The sequence below is a fragment of the Eutrigla gurnardus genome, assembly GCF_963514095.1.
Source record: "Eutrigla gurnardus genome assembly, chromosome: 12".
Taxonomy (NCBI): Eukaryota; Metazoa; Chordata; class Actinopteri; order Perciformes; family Triglidae; genus Eutrigla; species Eutrigla gurnardus.
Window position 1 is genome coordinate 13,914,046 of NC_139926.1, and position 16,298 is coordinate 13,930,343.

Consider the following 16,298-nt stretch of genomic DNA (forward strand, 5'->3'; position numbering starts at 1 on the left):
TTGAGTGCTTTAAGCTCAGCCTTCAGTGGATTAATACGGCATTGATCCAATTTAGCATCTAGCCTCAGAAAAAAAAGCCTCATAGACCAATATGGTTTCTTAGGTGGGAGGCTACTACAGAGTGGTTTACCTGAGATTTGTATTTTTATATCCAATGTGGGGGTTGTGTTAGGGTTGTGCAGTGTACACTATTTTTTTCTGTGTTATAATGTGTTACCTGTTCAGTGATTTAAAAAAAATATATACATATAATTGACAAATATCTTTTGTATGGGAACCCTGAGAAAAGAGTCAACAGAATGGAGCTACAACAGAGAAAAAATAATGAAAGAACGAGAGACCAAATCAAATCTCAAAAAAGAAATATCAAAAAGGGTTAGCCCTAACCCTAACCCGCTCATTATTATCATTCAAAAAATGTCCCTTTTCAAATAAAAGTGGCACTTTGCCTCTTGTTCCTTTTGGTAAAAAGCACAACTTTCCAAACAGTGTCTGTATTTGTCAGAAATAAAGTTCTGATTCATTTCAAATACAAGACATAGCTGCTAATGTGGGACACGTTTTAAACTCTTATTCTCTTAATAGTACTTGAGCGTGCACTTACTGGCTAGTTACATCAACTCCACGATTCATCATTATTTTAAAAGGGCACACATTAACACATTAAGTCATTAACACGGTTAATGACTACCTAGTTTGGTAAGTCAGTGAGAGGAATTACAGTTTGCCGCTCTCCAACTGCCTCCGCTGCTGCCATCACCACAGTGAATGGCTGCTTTGATCACGACGATTAGAAATGTCCAATTATTTACGAGGTCACATTCCACATCAATTAAACCAGCTGCGGGCCAACAGAGCAACGGAGAACGAGAGGAAAGGAAGAAAAAAGTGGCGTAAAATGTCTGCCAAACTCGCCAGCTGGCCTTAATTTTCCCAAGTAGCTGCACTCTGACCTCTAAGTCCAAATGTGACTTGTTCGTCAGTATAATCTCCTAGTCTATTATCACTGTGCTTGGGCCAGCAGAGGACTCTTGGTAGATCCTGATGCTCTATCTCAGAGCCTTTTTGTCAACCAGAGGATCCCGTCAGCAGCGCATATCCATTTCCCACCTGAAGTTCCTCATACTAGCACTGGATTACATTCATTCACGTACATTTTCACATCTGGGACTTGTGTGTTGTCTTTGATATATAACCAAACAAGTTGCCTTGCCTCGTTATGTTAATACATAAGTGCAATCCTGCGATTGATGGAACAATAACTGACCGGGCTCTGTCATGTGATCAGTGAGACACAGTTCACGATACTCCAACCGCAGTGCGTGCTCTTAAAATATGATTTCCCCACTATTATCTATGATTTCATATTATCTTCAGGTAACCTTTGCTTGATCTTTGCTCTGCATATTTAATGGTTCGCAGTACAGAGAGTGCCATGCATACCTATTTGACAGGTATTCCTTTATTTGGTCTTTCAAAGGCCCTTTTATCTTGTCTCATTCCCAACCTCAATAGTTCTCTCTTATCCCTCTCTCCCTCGCTTGTGGACCTCACAACTCTTCTCCACGTATCTCTCTTTCTTTTAATTCTCTCACCTTCTCCCTCTGTGGTCATACTTGCAACACTGACAGCGTGGCTAAAGGCCTGTCATTATGAATTACTATGACTCCCATCTGGACTACTTTAGAAGGACTCTCTAGCTTTGTGTGTGTGTGTGTGTGTGTGTGTTTCAATGAGAGCCTCTTTAAATTCCTGAGCCTTGCCGTGAGTACTGGGGCCCTGCAAAACACTGCTGACATGAGCGGGTAGCTCAGTGTGTGTGTGTGTGTGTGTGTGTGTGTGTGTGTGTGTGTGTGTGTGTGTGGGTGTCTTACTCAGTGGAGGTCTTGGCCAGAGTGTCACAGGAGCTGTAGCTGACCCCAGAGAAAGCCTCTTTGCAGGGCAAGGTCCTCATTCCATCCATCCAGTCACCCAGCGTCCCCATGGCGGGAACCTCTGAACTGCTCCTGTCCAATAACAAGTTGGCCGGCCTGAGGGGACACGGGGGGGGAGAAGGAGCATTAACGGAGAATGCATAAACACATTTCCTCGGGTAATGACCCGTAACGTACTCGGATAAATAAAATGTTTACGGCGTCATTTCAAAAAACACAAAGGCATTAGTGTCGCCCAGATCATCTGCTCCTGTGGGAAAGATGATTTAGCGAGAGAGATTTGGTATGATATGAATACCAAGTATATAGAGAGTTGATATTTGGTGTATAAGTTCTGATCCTGTCACTCCCCACAAGCACACAACAAGCCAGCACAGACCGGAACGGGGGCTGGCGATTAGGAACTTCCTCCACAGGGAACGCATGGCCTATAGGTTGGCACTACGGGGGGCAGGACTTGAACACAATCTCATTTGGTAGTGAGAGCAACTTTAAAATTAAAGAAGCAAAAGTGATTGGAATGGAAGTAAATTAAAATATGCAATCGTTAAATTAACCTGTTGCCCATAAAGTTGTAATATTTGGATTTCAGACACAATCCTCTGTGTATTCCTATTTAAATGATTCAGTAACCACCAGGTGCAATGACTACATTATCTGTCACAATTACCCAGGTGAAAATGTATTCATGCATGTAAAAAACGTAGAAATAATTTGTGTTATTTGATTTATTTTGATTGATAGTCATTAATTATTCAATGTTACTATACAGTATTTATACATTTGAACATGTCTATTATTCTATACATTCTGTGCTTGCAGAACTGAATGTAAACCAGACCTCCAAGCCACACAGTCGTACGTGTCTGTACAGTACAGCAGACCGACACGGTGCCTTTGGGCTTTGAAGGCAGGGGGGAAATCAAACCGCCACACAATCTTTTTCCATAATGTATTTAACATATTCAAGAACAAGATTACTAACAAAAGCTCCATCAGTTTCTGTCCAAGGCCATTACCGCTCCCTGCCATACACGTACCATGCGGCAAAAAGCAACATTAAATTTGATTAGACTTGATGGTTTCAATTGGATCAAATCAAATTAAATACACCGCGTTGGGCTTTAGAGTGCTCAGTCAACAGTAGAGGGTGAAGGAATGGCTGCAGGCGCTGTTCTGACTCGCTCTGATGGATGGTGCCGAAGACGACAGAGAGAGAGAGAAGAGAGGACGCTGTCCAACTACCTCTGTCTTATACAAATGTGGAATACTTTGCTTCTGTGAAATCTGATAACGTCAAAGCAGGAAATGGGAAACCAGGTCAAACCACATTATGTCAAAATGGGACTCAAAACACAATCATCAACGGCGAAATAAGGGATTAGTTAGAACATTGTGTTCGTCTAGTGCTGAATCTGTGAGTGGCATTTGGAACTGGGTTGCTAAGGTGCTCTTTTTTTTATAAGGACACGCTGCACATGTCTTGCAGGGTAGACAAAGGCACCTGCGTCACGACACAAACAAACACACACACACACACACACACACACACATGGGAATAGAGCTGTGTGAACAAGGCAGGACAGGTGAGGACAGCAAAGAGGGTAGTTCTCCCGCAGGGAATACTCTTCTGAGGCTCGTAAAATAAACTCATTAGAATACCAGGAAGTCCTCCTCCGTCTGACGGATTTGCATTGGTGAGGACGTTTGCAGCCGTGTATGAGAATCTGGGAACTATTAAAGATATGTATATTCAAAAGAATGCTACAAATGAAAAGCATTGAGCTGCCATCAAGCAGCATAGACAAAACAACACCATGAGAAAAGTGAGATGACAATTCAAACAGGGAAGAAAAAGGGGAAGAACAAAAATATGCATTTGAGGCAGTGGAGTGCGTGTTGTTGCAATGATTGAGTCTTTTCCTGCCAGATCAGAGACCTGTCAAATGCAGAGGGAAACCCAGGACCCCCTGGAGAGACTGTTTTTTTTTTAGGAAAAGGGTCGATTGGGGGTCAAGTTCGGATGGTTTGTATGCGGGGAAAAGAAGGAAGTGTATCTCAGCAGACATGAGAAAAAATGTTTCATAGTGTAGAAGAATGATTGTGATGGTTATAACTGACTTTCCCCCAAAATACACGTGCTGAAAAAAAGTTGGCACAAAAGCATAGTTAACTGAAATGTCTTAGAATAGAACTTTTTGGCTGGCAAGATGAGAATGTTCAGCTTTTATTCTTTTTTTTTGGAGCATTATTGATTTTCTCCTGTCCCTTCCTGTACCACTTTTCTTCTTCTTCTCCTCTGATCTCATCCTCGCCTTCATCCTTGCCTTTCTTCCCCCCCCCCTCTCCTGTACCCTCTGAGAGATAAACTGCAAATGACCTTGTTTCCCCTCCCTTATCATTTTCTTTGTTTCCTTTGTTGTTACGTTTTCAGCAACTCATGGCAGCTCAGGAGACAAGATGATTGGAGAGGGGGGGAAAAAATGGAGAAACGGAGGGAACGCTGTGAAGGGGAAAATAAAGAGAAAAGAGAGCATCTGTCTGACGGCAGAGGGCGGTTTAAAAACCCCTCCTGGACTTAAGAACGCAGGAAAATACCCGCTCGAAACAGAAGGAAGTATAAATACACCAGAGAGAGAATAAAGTCTACCCCCCATTCTTGTTTTCATTTCTCTTCCCCTTTCTGCTCTATGTTTCATTCTTCTGACCTCTAAATAACCACGGCTGTGTAGCCTCTTGTTTTTAGAGCTCTCGAGGGAGGAGCGAGGTAGATGAGGAGAGGAGCTTGAACAGATACATGTGGGCAGGACAAAGTGGGAGGAATTCACCTCTCGCTGTGTTCCTGGGACAATTCCCAGGGTGTCTCTAGGAGAAGCTAGTCTAGGAACCGTACAGGCCCGACGTTGAAATTACATTTTCATACGCGGCCGTTAGGTATCCTCTGCCTCTGCTGGGTGTGAAGGATGTGATGTAGGTTTAATCACTCCTACTCAGGAGGTCTGAGGGAAGCGATTAACCTACATTGATTGGAGTATGACAATTTTGATTTGATTCCAGTCAAGCATGCATGCCTCTTACCCTAAACTGTTCATTGGGATTACTAGCCAGCATGTCAGTGTAGGGGTTTAGTTTTTAAAAGCATACATTTGAACACATTACATGCAAATCTCATTTGAAGGCACTAGAAACCCCTTTACCGTTTCTATTTCCAGTCCCATCCTGCAGACTAAGATCCACACTGATCACAGATCTGTTCCATCTGCAGCCATGGCCCCGGTCCCAGTTACTTTCTGCTGAGGCCCTCGCCAGGGAACGCGTTCGCTTTTGTTTCAACTCCAACTTCATTTCCAGCCCAGCCCTAACTACTGATAATGAACCAAAAGATCGTAATTCTCCAGTGTTTGTTTGAAAATGAATCACAGAGAGGAACAATGTAATAGGTTTGATTTGTTGTTACAGGTTCAAAGAGGCTTGTCATTATTCATTTCTACTTTTTATGGCTTGCGGAAGAAGTTAATTATGTAAAAAGTCCAAAACGTCGACATACAGTATGTAGCAGTGCATTACTGACCGCTGCACATTAATGTTGATTGGCATGCTTTTAGAGGGAGTGCTCGTTGTATTCTAGCACTTTGGCTGCAGACATCTTTCAGTTTGAAGACAGGATAACCTGTGATCTCACATGTTTTAGACGCCCTGTAAAGCCAATCGGATAGACAGTGGCCTCTGACCCCGACTGGGCTCCTGTTGGCCCATAATTAGTCTCTGACAGCCAACCTTGGCCCACTGACCCCGGTCCCTCTCCATCCACATGCAGGGACAGTAAACTCTGACCAGGACCCACCCCTGAAGCCTCCAGATGCTCTGCTCCGGTCCCATGCATCGAGGAGGAAGGGGGTGCTCCATTAGCCAGCCAGGACAGCCCTGAGACAAACGAGGTGTGTGGAGCTGAGTGCAGCTGCTCCCGCTGTGCAACTGCCGCCACCACACACACACACACATAGCGGATACACACATACACACACACACGGTTCCCATAAATCACTACAGCCGCCTCTGTCGGCCAGCCTGTGCTTGCCCGGTGTTAAAAGCCAATCAGGAAAATTACATGCAAACTCCAAGGGACCTATTTTCACTTTCTTAAGAAATCATTAGTCAATGTTATGAGCTTTGACGTCTCCATAATGCTGTTGCCGTCTGCTGCAGACCAAGCTTCTGTCCCCCCCTCCCTGCTCAGAACTGACAACTGTACATGAGTATGCTCTGGTTCTCCACGGCCCCCCTGGAAGACAACGGTGGTCCCGACTCCCAACAAAGAAGTGTAGTATAAGGAAGGGGGGATGTTGCATCAGAACAAAGGGGAATAGGACTTCAGTCTGAATGGCAAAGGGAAAGATGAATGATGTGTGATAAGCGATCCTGAAGCAGAGAGGCTACGTTCATGTCCAACTCATGTACTGCCTGATTCCCAACACACACAGGCGCGCACCGAGGGAGAAAGGAATGGAAATCTAATACAACAACTTCCCTTTTTCTACCAACCGCATATTCCTTAGGTTGTCCAGTACATTAATAATGGTGAATTGTGCTTCATCCATGGAAAACAAAACCGCAGCGGCCATTACAGTCCCAAAGCTCTGTGATCCCAGAGCAAGAAGTGCATTGACCTTCAATAGCCCACAATGCTTTGTATCAAAGGTATAAGAGAAACTACATCCAGGGCTGGATTGCCTGGAGCGAGGTGAACTGCATTGGAAGCAAAGCAGGAGGGAAACGAGCAGCAAGGAGAACAATAGCCACACTCTGCTTATTTTTCCTCCACCTGCGAGCTATGAGTGTTTTTTCCTTTTGTGTGCTGTTGAAAAATGAAAGAGAACAAAAGGTGCATTATCGTTCGGATACCTGGATGTGGTGTTGGCCGTGATTTTGAGGCTTCCGGGGTTGCGGATGAGTTTATCCAGGATGCTGACGATCTGTTCAAACTTAGGCCGGTTATTCCTCTCTTTCTGCCAGCAGTCCAACATCAGCTGGTAAAGGGTAGCCGGGCAGTCCATGGGAGGGGGGAGGCGGTATCCTTCATCTACAGCCTTTATTACCTGGATGTAGGAAGATTGAGAAATGACCGATATGTTCAACATCAAAACATCTTCAAGTGGCATTGCTGCAGTGGTGGGTGCAGCATGGCAGTACTCACATCCTGGTTGGACATCTCCCAGTATGGCCGTTCCCCATATGACATCACTTCCCAGAGCACAATGCCGTAACTCCAAGCGTCACTGGCTGATGTAAACTTCCTGTAGGCAATCGCCTCCGGAGCTGTCCACCGGATGGGGATCTTACCTCCCTGAGAATGAGAGGATCTTTAATCAGTCCTTCATTCGGTACGTTTTTTTTCAGTCAATCAGTGGCACAATCTCACTCCCTGATATTAATATGTACTGTGGCTGAAATTAATAAAAGTCCATAGATCAGACATCACAAAATAATATCATCAGACATAGAAATGCATTGTCAGTTCTATCATAAATATCTAAAATAAGTATGGTATAAATATCACAAAAAGTGCTGCATTTTGCATATACTTTATGATATTGTGTATAACACCCAATATGCACAGGGGTATGTGACATGCAAAGGCATACATGTCCTTTAAGGTTCAGGTAATAACTTAAGCTGTTCTGCAACCCTTTAACCCCAGAGGGCTCTGTGGTTTGGACTGAGTACGGCGATCTCAACCTCAGATCCAGAACCATAAAACCTGAATCTGAAAATGTCTGAAATGTTACTATTAAGCAGTGTGGAAGACCTGCAGTAAAAGCTTTGAGGGACATGTGATTCATTTGTTCGTTCACACCCGCAAATATAAAAATTCTGACCAAAATAAGGCATGTTTTTCCAAAAAATACATTTGAAAGTAGCGATACAAGGTGGCGTTGAACCCCATTGTTGTATTCACTTTTAATCAAAATGTATCGGCATCAACCTTAAAGAAAGACAGCTATAAACATATTAATCAAAGCAGTAATCCACAGTTTCCTGCATGACCTCTCACTGCGTCTGCTGCATTTGTCATCCTAGCTGAGAAGCAGGACAAATGAAGAAAAAGGAGCTGAGGAAAGGAGGCCGGTGGCAGCCAAAGCTAACAGAGACATCTGCCAAGCCACTCAGGTCTTGGTGCTGTGCAGTCACACACACACACACACACACACACACACACACACACACACACACACACACACACACACACACACACACACACACACACACACACACACTGCCCTCTCGAAAACACACTCTTATATCGCATGATCGCAAGATGGCATGTTCTATAGCTAACGCATGCAATTAAATGGACAAATGGACACAGGTGAACAGAGAAACATACAATCATAACAACACTCTCACACACTCAAACGAACAAAGTCAAAGTTCTTATTTTGCCCTAACATTTGAGGCTAGAGAAAAAGAAATGCACATCCTGGACGGAAAACCGTGTGCATGTGTGGAGATTTGTCAGTTGCTGTAACATGGGAGAGTTTATTATTCTGTCTCATTATTTTAGATTATGTATTTCTGGGAGAAAGGCAAACAGCACACAGACTGTTTATTTGACAAGCAATTCTCAGCCAGCAAATTATACTCTGTTTAAAAGGGGGGCCGCATGCATGGCCTGGACCACAGGTTCCTGTGATGAAAATGACCACACGCACGCTGCAGAAAGTACAGACCAATGCCTGAAGGTCGGTGTGCCTATTGGTAATGTTTTTCGTTGCAAAGTGAAGTGAAGCTGGTTGAAGGAGGTAAGAAAAATTCTTAGTGAGCTATGTTGTCATTGAAAGTACTGTTAACCTATGCTGAGGACATCGCTGCAGATGATGAATTTCACCAAATTCTGTAAAGCCTCAAAATGGTGAAAGGGTCAACAAAGAGTTTGTCCCCACACACACACACACACACACACACACACACACACACACACACACACACACACACACACACACACACACACACACACACATTCTTATCGACGTGATGCATTCCTTCAGGGCACATGGTGCTTAATGGTCCTCCCCATGACCTCCCCAATCGGTGTGTGTTGCCATGTCCGTGCTGTGATCCAGTGAGGCAAAGCTCTGAGGATTTATGTTTGTCTTATCCAAACCCGATCTCATGGGAATATAAATAGCGTGACATTTTAGGGACATTCCGCGTGTCACGATGATGCATCATTTTACTCCCAGTTGTTACTGTAAAAAGGCAGCAGTTAGCTTTAGGTCAGGAACAAATCCTCCCCGTTAACTTTGAGAAAAAACATAATTATCTGACAAGAACATTGGTTTTCTGATCATTATTGCCACAGAGGACAAAAGAATACTCAGATTAAAAAAAGGACAAGGGGAGTCTGTCGGCGGTTTCAGGGTTCGGGGGAGTTTGATGTGACATGGCATTTTTAATTAACACATCCCTGCGCCGCAGGACAGCGCCTGACACACTTGTTCACGCCATCAGTTTGTGTCAACGCATTGTGTTTGTGCGCTCCGGCTCACCCTGGTGGTGTAAGCGGCCTCCGGGTCGTCCTCCAGGACTCTGGACAGGCCGAAGTCTGACACTTTGCAGACCAGGTTGCTGTTGACCAGGATGTTGCGAGCTGCCAGGTCTCTGTGAACGTAGCCCATGTCTGACAGATACTTCATGCCCGAGGCGATGCCGCGCAGCATGCCGACCAGCTGGATGCCTGTGAACTGGGCGTCGTGCTTCTTCGGGAAAGACAGAAGACATGAAGGAAAGAAAAGTGTAAAGTCAATGTATATGATGGAGAAGACAAAGGGAGTCTGACCTTTTTGACTATTTGCATGAAATCAACCTCTTCTACGTTAGTACCCATAGCATTTTAATTAACCTTTAAAATCTCATCTTCAGCTTAACTGTCAAATACAAAGCCAGAGGGACAGTAATTTATGGAAATAAGGAAGATACCAATATATAAGGAAAATACGGTTCGTCTTATCCACTGCTGATTTGATGCCATTATATAATATATTCATTGTTAGGGGTTAGGCTATAGGCTTCATTTAGCATGTGAGTGAGCATGCCTTCGTCCAGTTGCATTCCTATCTCTTCATGTGCTCCGGTTTGCTCCGTGTTTGTCAAAGACCGCGTCGTTTGCGAGATGAGTGTAAGGTGAGCGTGTTTCCCTTTGAAAACCAACCGGGCCCACCCCGCCTTCCATTCCGTCTGGGGCAATTAGTGGCCAGACCACCTGGCTTAGTCACTTCAAAGCGTTGCAGACTCAGAACACGGACATGAGCTACGACGCACAAGCCGTGCATTTGCATGTGTGCGTTTACCCATGTGACACATTTTCAATGATGAAGTGCAGGCCTTTGGGAAAATGTCAGGAAACAACGGTTCCTCCTCCTTCATATGTCTGGAGACTGTGCAGACGCATGTGGAAAAGGGCTAAAACAGGCATCGGTACACATGCTTTCATGCCAGTATTGTGGTTTGGCCGTCGTGCTTTGGCTAATTTCAGTGAGGCAGGTCAATTCCTCTTTAAGAGACGGAGGCATGGCAAGAATCAAATTCTCTTTGGCCAGAAGAGCAGAAGGGGATCCAGTCCATAAAACGTTGTCATATGATAAGCCCTGTGTGGGAAGTTTAGCTGGAACAGTCAGCTAAAATCAACCGTTATCAGGAACAGTTTTTACTGGAATCTTGAGAAAAGTTTTATAATGCTTATGTTTAAACAGGTGAATAAATTTGCTTTTGGACCAAATTGGTGTCTTGTGTAATAATAATAATATGATTATATCTCTAAAAGGTCTGGTGCTAGTACATTTGTATCAAATCCGACTGTATAATAGATCTGTCTCCTTTGGAAGGACATATTTTTATGATATTTTAGCTGTTTTAGTGGGAAACATGCCAAAAGAAATGTATTGTGCAAAGTTAGGTTTCATAATTTAAACTTGTTAAATTCATCATCACAGCTATTTGATTCCTACTCGGAAATACTCTTAATATAGATTAGAATTAGAATTATTAGAATATAAATTAGAATATAATATTTACTGCATTGCTTGACAGAGTGACCTGATGTGTGATGCAGACGTACAGGTGCAATTTTTTGTTTTTTTTACAGTACATTAAGGGGTTCCCTGGTGTTCCTTAATCCTCGGATAGCCATTGAGTTCTCCCCAACTTCCTTAGGGTGTGTACCACTAAGATGCATCATGATCCATTCTGTGTGTGTGTTTGTGTGTTTGTGTGTTTGTGTTTTTGTGTGTGTGTGTGTGTGTGTGTGTGTGTTAATACTTACTCTCAAGAAACTGTCCAGGGATCCGTTCTCCATGTATTCTGTGACGATCATGACGGGTTTACCTGCGACAGAAGAAATGCTTCAATCTTCGGTCACAACATATGAGTCGTAACACTCACAGAGTAAAAGCGATGAACACTTTTTGCTGTACAAGTACTAGAAGAACTACTAGTCAAACACTTCACCAAACGAAAGACACTTGTAGCCCGACATCATATTGATTTTAGATTTATTCCCTGAAACTGGCAAAGTCACAGGGAGTCAACAGGGAGGGCTGTAACGTGACTTAAACCAGGCGTGCATGAGCCCAGATAAGGTCCAGGTTGAGTACTTTTCTGTGTGTCTGTCACACCCCTACACACACACACACACACACACACACACACTAGAATTAAAATGATCTCGGTCGTAGTTTAAGGGTCCCAGCAGGTCAGCTGTCAAAGTGTGACATCTTTATTTCTGTGGAAGATCTGGCTGTAAATCTACACCACCTGCTATCATCTGTACCTGATCAGACTACGGCCCTCACAAGGTTTATTACAGGGGGAGAAAGAGGGAAAAAACCCTCCTTTAGAAACCTTTAAATCAGCCATTGTTAAATGAACAGCCTCGGTGTCAGGACTTGTTTGTATCCCAGATGGCTTTGTTCTCCCTGCTTCACTCTCGACTCACCACCAGCCGTATGCCTCGTCTCCATTTTATTCTGATTAATGTGCCCTCCCCCCTCCTCTCCCTGCCCTCTTTCATTCCCGACCTACCTTTTCCGCTATCATCCCTGCCTCTCGTTCCCCATCACCCCATCCTTCCCTTCCTTCTACCCCTCTTGCATGTATTCATGCATGCCCTCCCCACATCTGGCGAGAGACAGACTCTTTTTTTTTTTTGGAAGGAATGACAGAGCTGAGTGGAGAAGGTGATGGAAGAGGCTGTTTCAAGAAACAAATCTATTACTGTCATCGGAAAAATGAATAAATCTGCCATTAGTAATGGTAGAAGTTGGCTGACTCAGCATATTTAATTAAGTCAAAGCAGATCTGGTCTGAATTACAATTCATAATGCCCTTATGAGTCAATAAGACAAGAAAAAAAAGAGTCATATTTGGCACAACAAACGGCTTAGAGTAAATGAGCCAAGACAGAAGGTGTGCTTGAGTTAAGTCAGGCTTGTAGAGATGAAAACAGTCCTACACAACTTTTTGCTTCTCACTTTTCATCTTTCACTATGACTTACTGCTTCATTGCTACTGTAAAAGAGACATAACTCTCCCAACAGTATGGATTTGCCTCAATCTAGTTGCAACGCTTTCTCCTACAATTAGAGTAAAATCTCTCTCATCATTGAAACACAGTCACGGCTACAGTTAAACGCCCTCAACCCGGGTCCCCCGTCCCTAAGGCAGTGATGGATCGCTCCGTTTACCAGCGGACGGCTTTTATAGTCTCAGACGGGAACACACACACCCGCTCCTCCCTCCTGTCCTCCGCCCTCTTCCCTTCCCTCTTTCTCTCTTTTCTCAACATTGGCAGTGAAGATAAAGGCCCCCAAGCCCCTTTATTCTGTGAACACAAGCGTGAGTGTTGTTTGTGTGTGTGCGTGTGTGTGTGTGTGTGTCTGCATGTGCGTGCGTGCAACTATGCAGCCTGTGGATCAGCCAAAAGCAGCAGCAAGGTAAATGGGGTGTGAAAGTCTCAGGATTATTAAGAATTAACAGGAGCAGCTTAATAAATCACCCTCCAGCAGTGTGTGTAGGTATGTGTCTGTGTGTGAGAGCATATCAAATGGACCTCCTAAAACTATGCTCAGCACTCATGCTGCTCCAGCTCACGCACATGTGTTCAGGGTATCCCTCCAAATGTCATGCAGACGCACACACACACACACACACACACACACACACACACACACACGGTACAGAATGCTGGGCTTCCCCTATTCGTCTAAAAGCAGCAGATGAAACCACAGTCTTGTGTTATTGCAGCATTTTTCACCGGCTGCTCATTAATAGGAAGAGTGGCGTACTGTAAGATGTATTAGGCAAACAGTCTCAATGATGAAGAAGGATCACACACACATAAAAACTCTCTCAGTTCCAGGATGTACTGTGTTCAAGAGCAAAAACAAGGAGGTAGGAACAACGCCCAGTCTGTCAGTGAATGTGTGGTTTTATGGGAGTTTTATGGTTTGTATCCTTTTTTTTTTAAACTCTTTTTATAATAACAATTTAAAATTATTCTATTGTGTTCACGACACAACTAACAAACATTTTCACTGCATTCACTTCACATCATTTTATCTGATCACAGAAAATTCTGTAGCATGTATTTTTCCATTATTATTTTAAAATGCAACACACATAAATTACAAATGTGCAGCTTTATTCCTGTCAGTTTTGACTCGAAATCGGCTGAAATATCAATTTGTTTGTGCAAAACTCCAACTGCAAATAGAAAGTAAGAGAAACAAGAAGACGGAGGCCATTAAATAATTCACACAATATGCTCTGAATGTTGTCTGTGGCTGTTTGTACGTCCTGATCGCTCAGCGATGCTGTTTTAGATGAGAGGAAGTCGTGCTAGTAAGTCGCTGAATTCCAATGACTGAACTTTCAAAGGCAGGGAGCAATTAAGGCATTGAGATTAAATTAAAAAAAGAAAGAAAAGAACAAATGAGACAGAATAAGCAGAACCCAAAATTGGGGACAATAAAGTGAGGGGAAGTTCTCCGTGTATTGTATTCTTCTCTCTAGAATAACCACACTGGCAGAACTACTTAACAAGCCCGGTGCCGCAGGGAGAGATAGAGGCCAGGCCCGTTTCTCAGCGACAAAGTTCAGAGTCATTATTTCCTTTTTTCTGCAGTCATTCCTTTTTAAAGCGGCCTTCTGTGTGCTAATGATAGTCTTATAAAGAGGCCCGGAGGGGAGCGACTCAGAGATATGGATTTATGGATTTATTCTCGCTTTGGACACAGGCTTTGATCAGAGCACATTGATCTGCAGAGATTTACACTACGGCAACTCAATAAAACCGCTGCGCTCTTTCACAAAAGTGTCGGCCACTTCAGAGCCATTTGTCAAAGACAATTGCAAATCCGGAATCGGTGAAAAGACTCCCCGGAGAAGCCGAATCTGTGATGGAACGTAAAAGCAAATCGTAACTCTCCTTTCTCTTACGCTATCGTGTTTCATTTCACTGCATTCTGTTCTATTGTATTATGTTCTTGTCTTGTGACGAAACTGTATTTGTGAAGCACTGTAAACAAATGTGTATTTCACTTGATCTGGACCTAAAGCAAGTCAAGTTGCCTACGATAAGCTTTCAGGGATAAACCCTTCAAGAAATATAATTAAAGACCTTTAAGAACAACCTTCTTTGATTGGATTTCCACAAAGTTAATTTCCTTCAGTGTGCCTTTAGGAATCATGGATGCACTTACTGCGTGTCACCACTCCCTCCAGCCTGATGATGTTGGGGTGGTCAAACTGTCCCATGATTGACGCCTCAGCAAGGAAGTCCCGCCTCTGCTTGTCTGTGTATCCTCCTTTAAGAGTCTTGATGGCCACACAGATCTCCTTCTTGCTGGGCAGCTTCAGGCGACCACTGCACACCTCGCCAAACTCACCTAAGGATCAAATCGTGTGAAAAAAACAATTAATTGTTATAACAACTATATTCATGTCAGGATTTCACTTGCTAATGTCAGACAACCTGCATCTATGACACAGGGATCAATTTTGTATTCTCTGATAAAAGGTATGTATATCACCATATATCTCTAATAAATGTTCCAAATGTCAGTCCCTTTGAAAATACATTATAAATCAAGATGTATACGACTTTAAAAGATAGCTGTTGGGTGACGCTAATATATGCACATTCATTTTCTAATTCCCGATATAACGATTACAGTCTTTAATCAATTATTCATGGTTCAACAAGAAACAGACTCTGTAGAAAAGCAAATGCTTTAAACTGTAAGGGGAATGTACCAAATATACACACAGTATGACGAAACATGCAGACTGACACTTTATCAGAGAAAGCACCAACTTTCACATAGATCATTTCAATCCCTTGTCTTTGAGTCCAATCCAATGTAAAAGCGGAAATGAGTCCGCCGGATTAGCGATTGTAGCTAACTACGCAGGGATCTACTCCGGGGTAATTTAATGGCTAACTGAAGCCAGCTGCCTTGTCTGGAAACCTTTGAGTATGTTTTCATACTGAGCCACTACAACAGCCAAAAAGAGAAGCTTTTTGAAGCTGATTTTATGCTCAAATTGTCCTCCATTTTTTAAAAGGATGTTTGAAGTCACTTAATCCATGGCTAGCTCAGTTTCGCCATAGAAAACACTGCTAATAAGCTTAGCGTGAGGCACACGTACTGTATGGCAGTTCTGAATTAGAACAGTGCTTCAACCGCCATTAAGGCGCGTACAGTGTACGATTGTAACAGATGCAACGACCATTCAGAGTCTAAGATGACGCCTCCCATCAAAGGGGTGCTTGGTGATTACCCCTGTCATTACTTAACGCCCATTAATCAGGAACACAGATTTATTGATTTTGGAGAGAGATCCTCGCATAATTATGCGCCTGTGTGTTATGCATATGGCCACTAATTATAGTAATGACACCATGTGCAGCAATAAACTTTGAAACTGATCCACTCGGAGCCACAGTCCAAAAATCAACTCAGACAGCGGAGTCTTTCAACTTTCCTTCAGTGTCGTATTAAAACGCAGCATGACTCAACATCCACTCTGGGAGAGATCAATTAGCATTCCTCGCTGGTGAGGGGATGTGTGTGTTTACCTCAGTCCATGCCTGTCTCTCTCTCTCTCTCTCTCTCTCTGTGTGTGTGTGTGTGTGTGTGTGTTTTGTGAGTTTCACCAGGTACTGTAAGCTCTGTAGACAGGCTGGCCAGTTCAAAGGCAGCCAGTCGTGCTACAGCTGGTGACGGGGATGACGAAGATGAGTGGGATGTGTACATCTGCGTGTATGCACTTCTGTGCGAGCGCCTTTTACCCCTATAATGTATATGC

At 43.4% G+C, this 16,298-nt stretch overlaps 1 protein-coding gene across 6 annotated transcripts in view; it reads right to left on the bottom strand.

The window, feature by feature from the left end:
• The window catches only part of epha3 (eph receptor A3), a 411,842-nt gene that overhangs the window by 332,191 nt on the left and 63,353 nt on the right, over positions 1-16,298 (bottom strand). For 3 of the 6 annotated variants that reach the window (XM_084022187.1, XM_084022189.1, XM_084022188.1), the window contains exons 11-16: positions 14,690-14,875; positions 11,254-11,315; positions 9,482-9,691; positions 7,129-7,278; positions 6,837-7,030; positions 1,875-2,030 (exon numbers count right to left, since the gene is read on the bottom strand). In XM_084022187.1, the coding sequence (XP_083878313.1) occupies positions 1,875-2,030; positions 6,837-7,030; positions 7,129-7,278; positions 9,482-9,691; positions 11,254-11,315; positions 14,690-14,875 (958 nt within the window). The remainder of the gene's footprint in view (positions 1-1,874; positions 2,031-6,836; positions 7,031-7,128; positions 7,279-9,481; positions 9,692-11,253; positions 11,316-14,689; positions 14,876-16,298) is intronic. The other 3 variants (XM_084022191.1, XM_084022184.1, XM_084022190.1) reach the window with 2 other exon arrangements.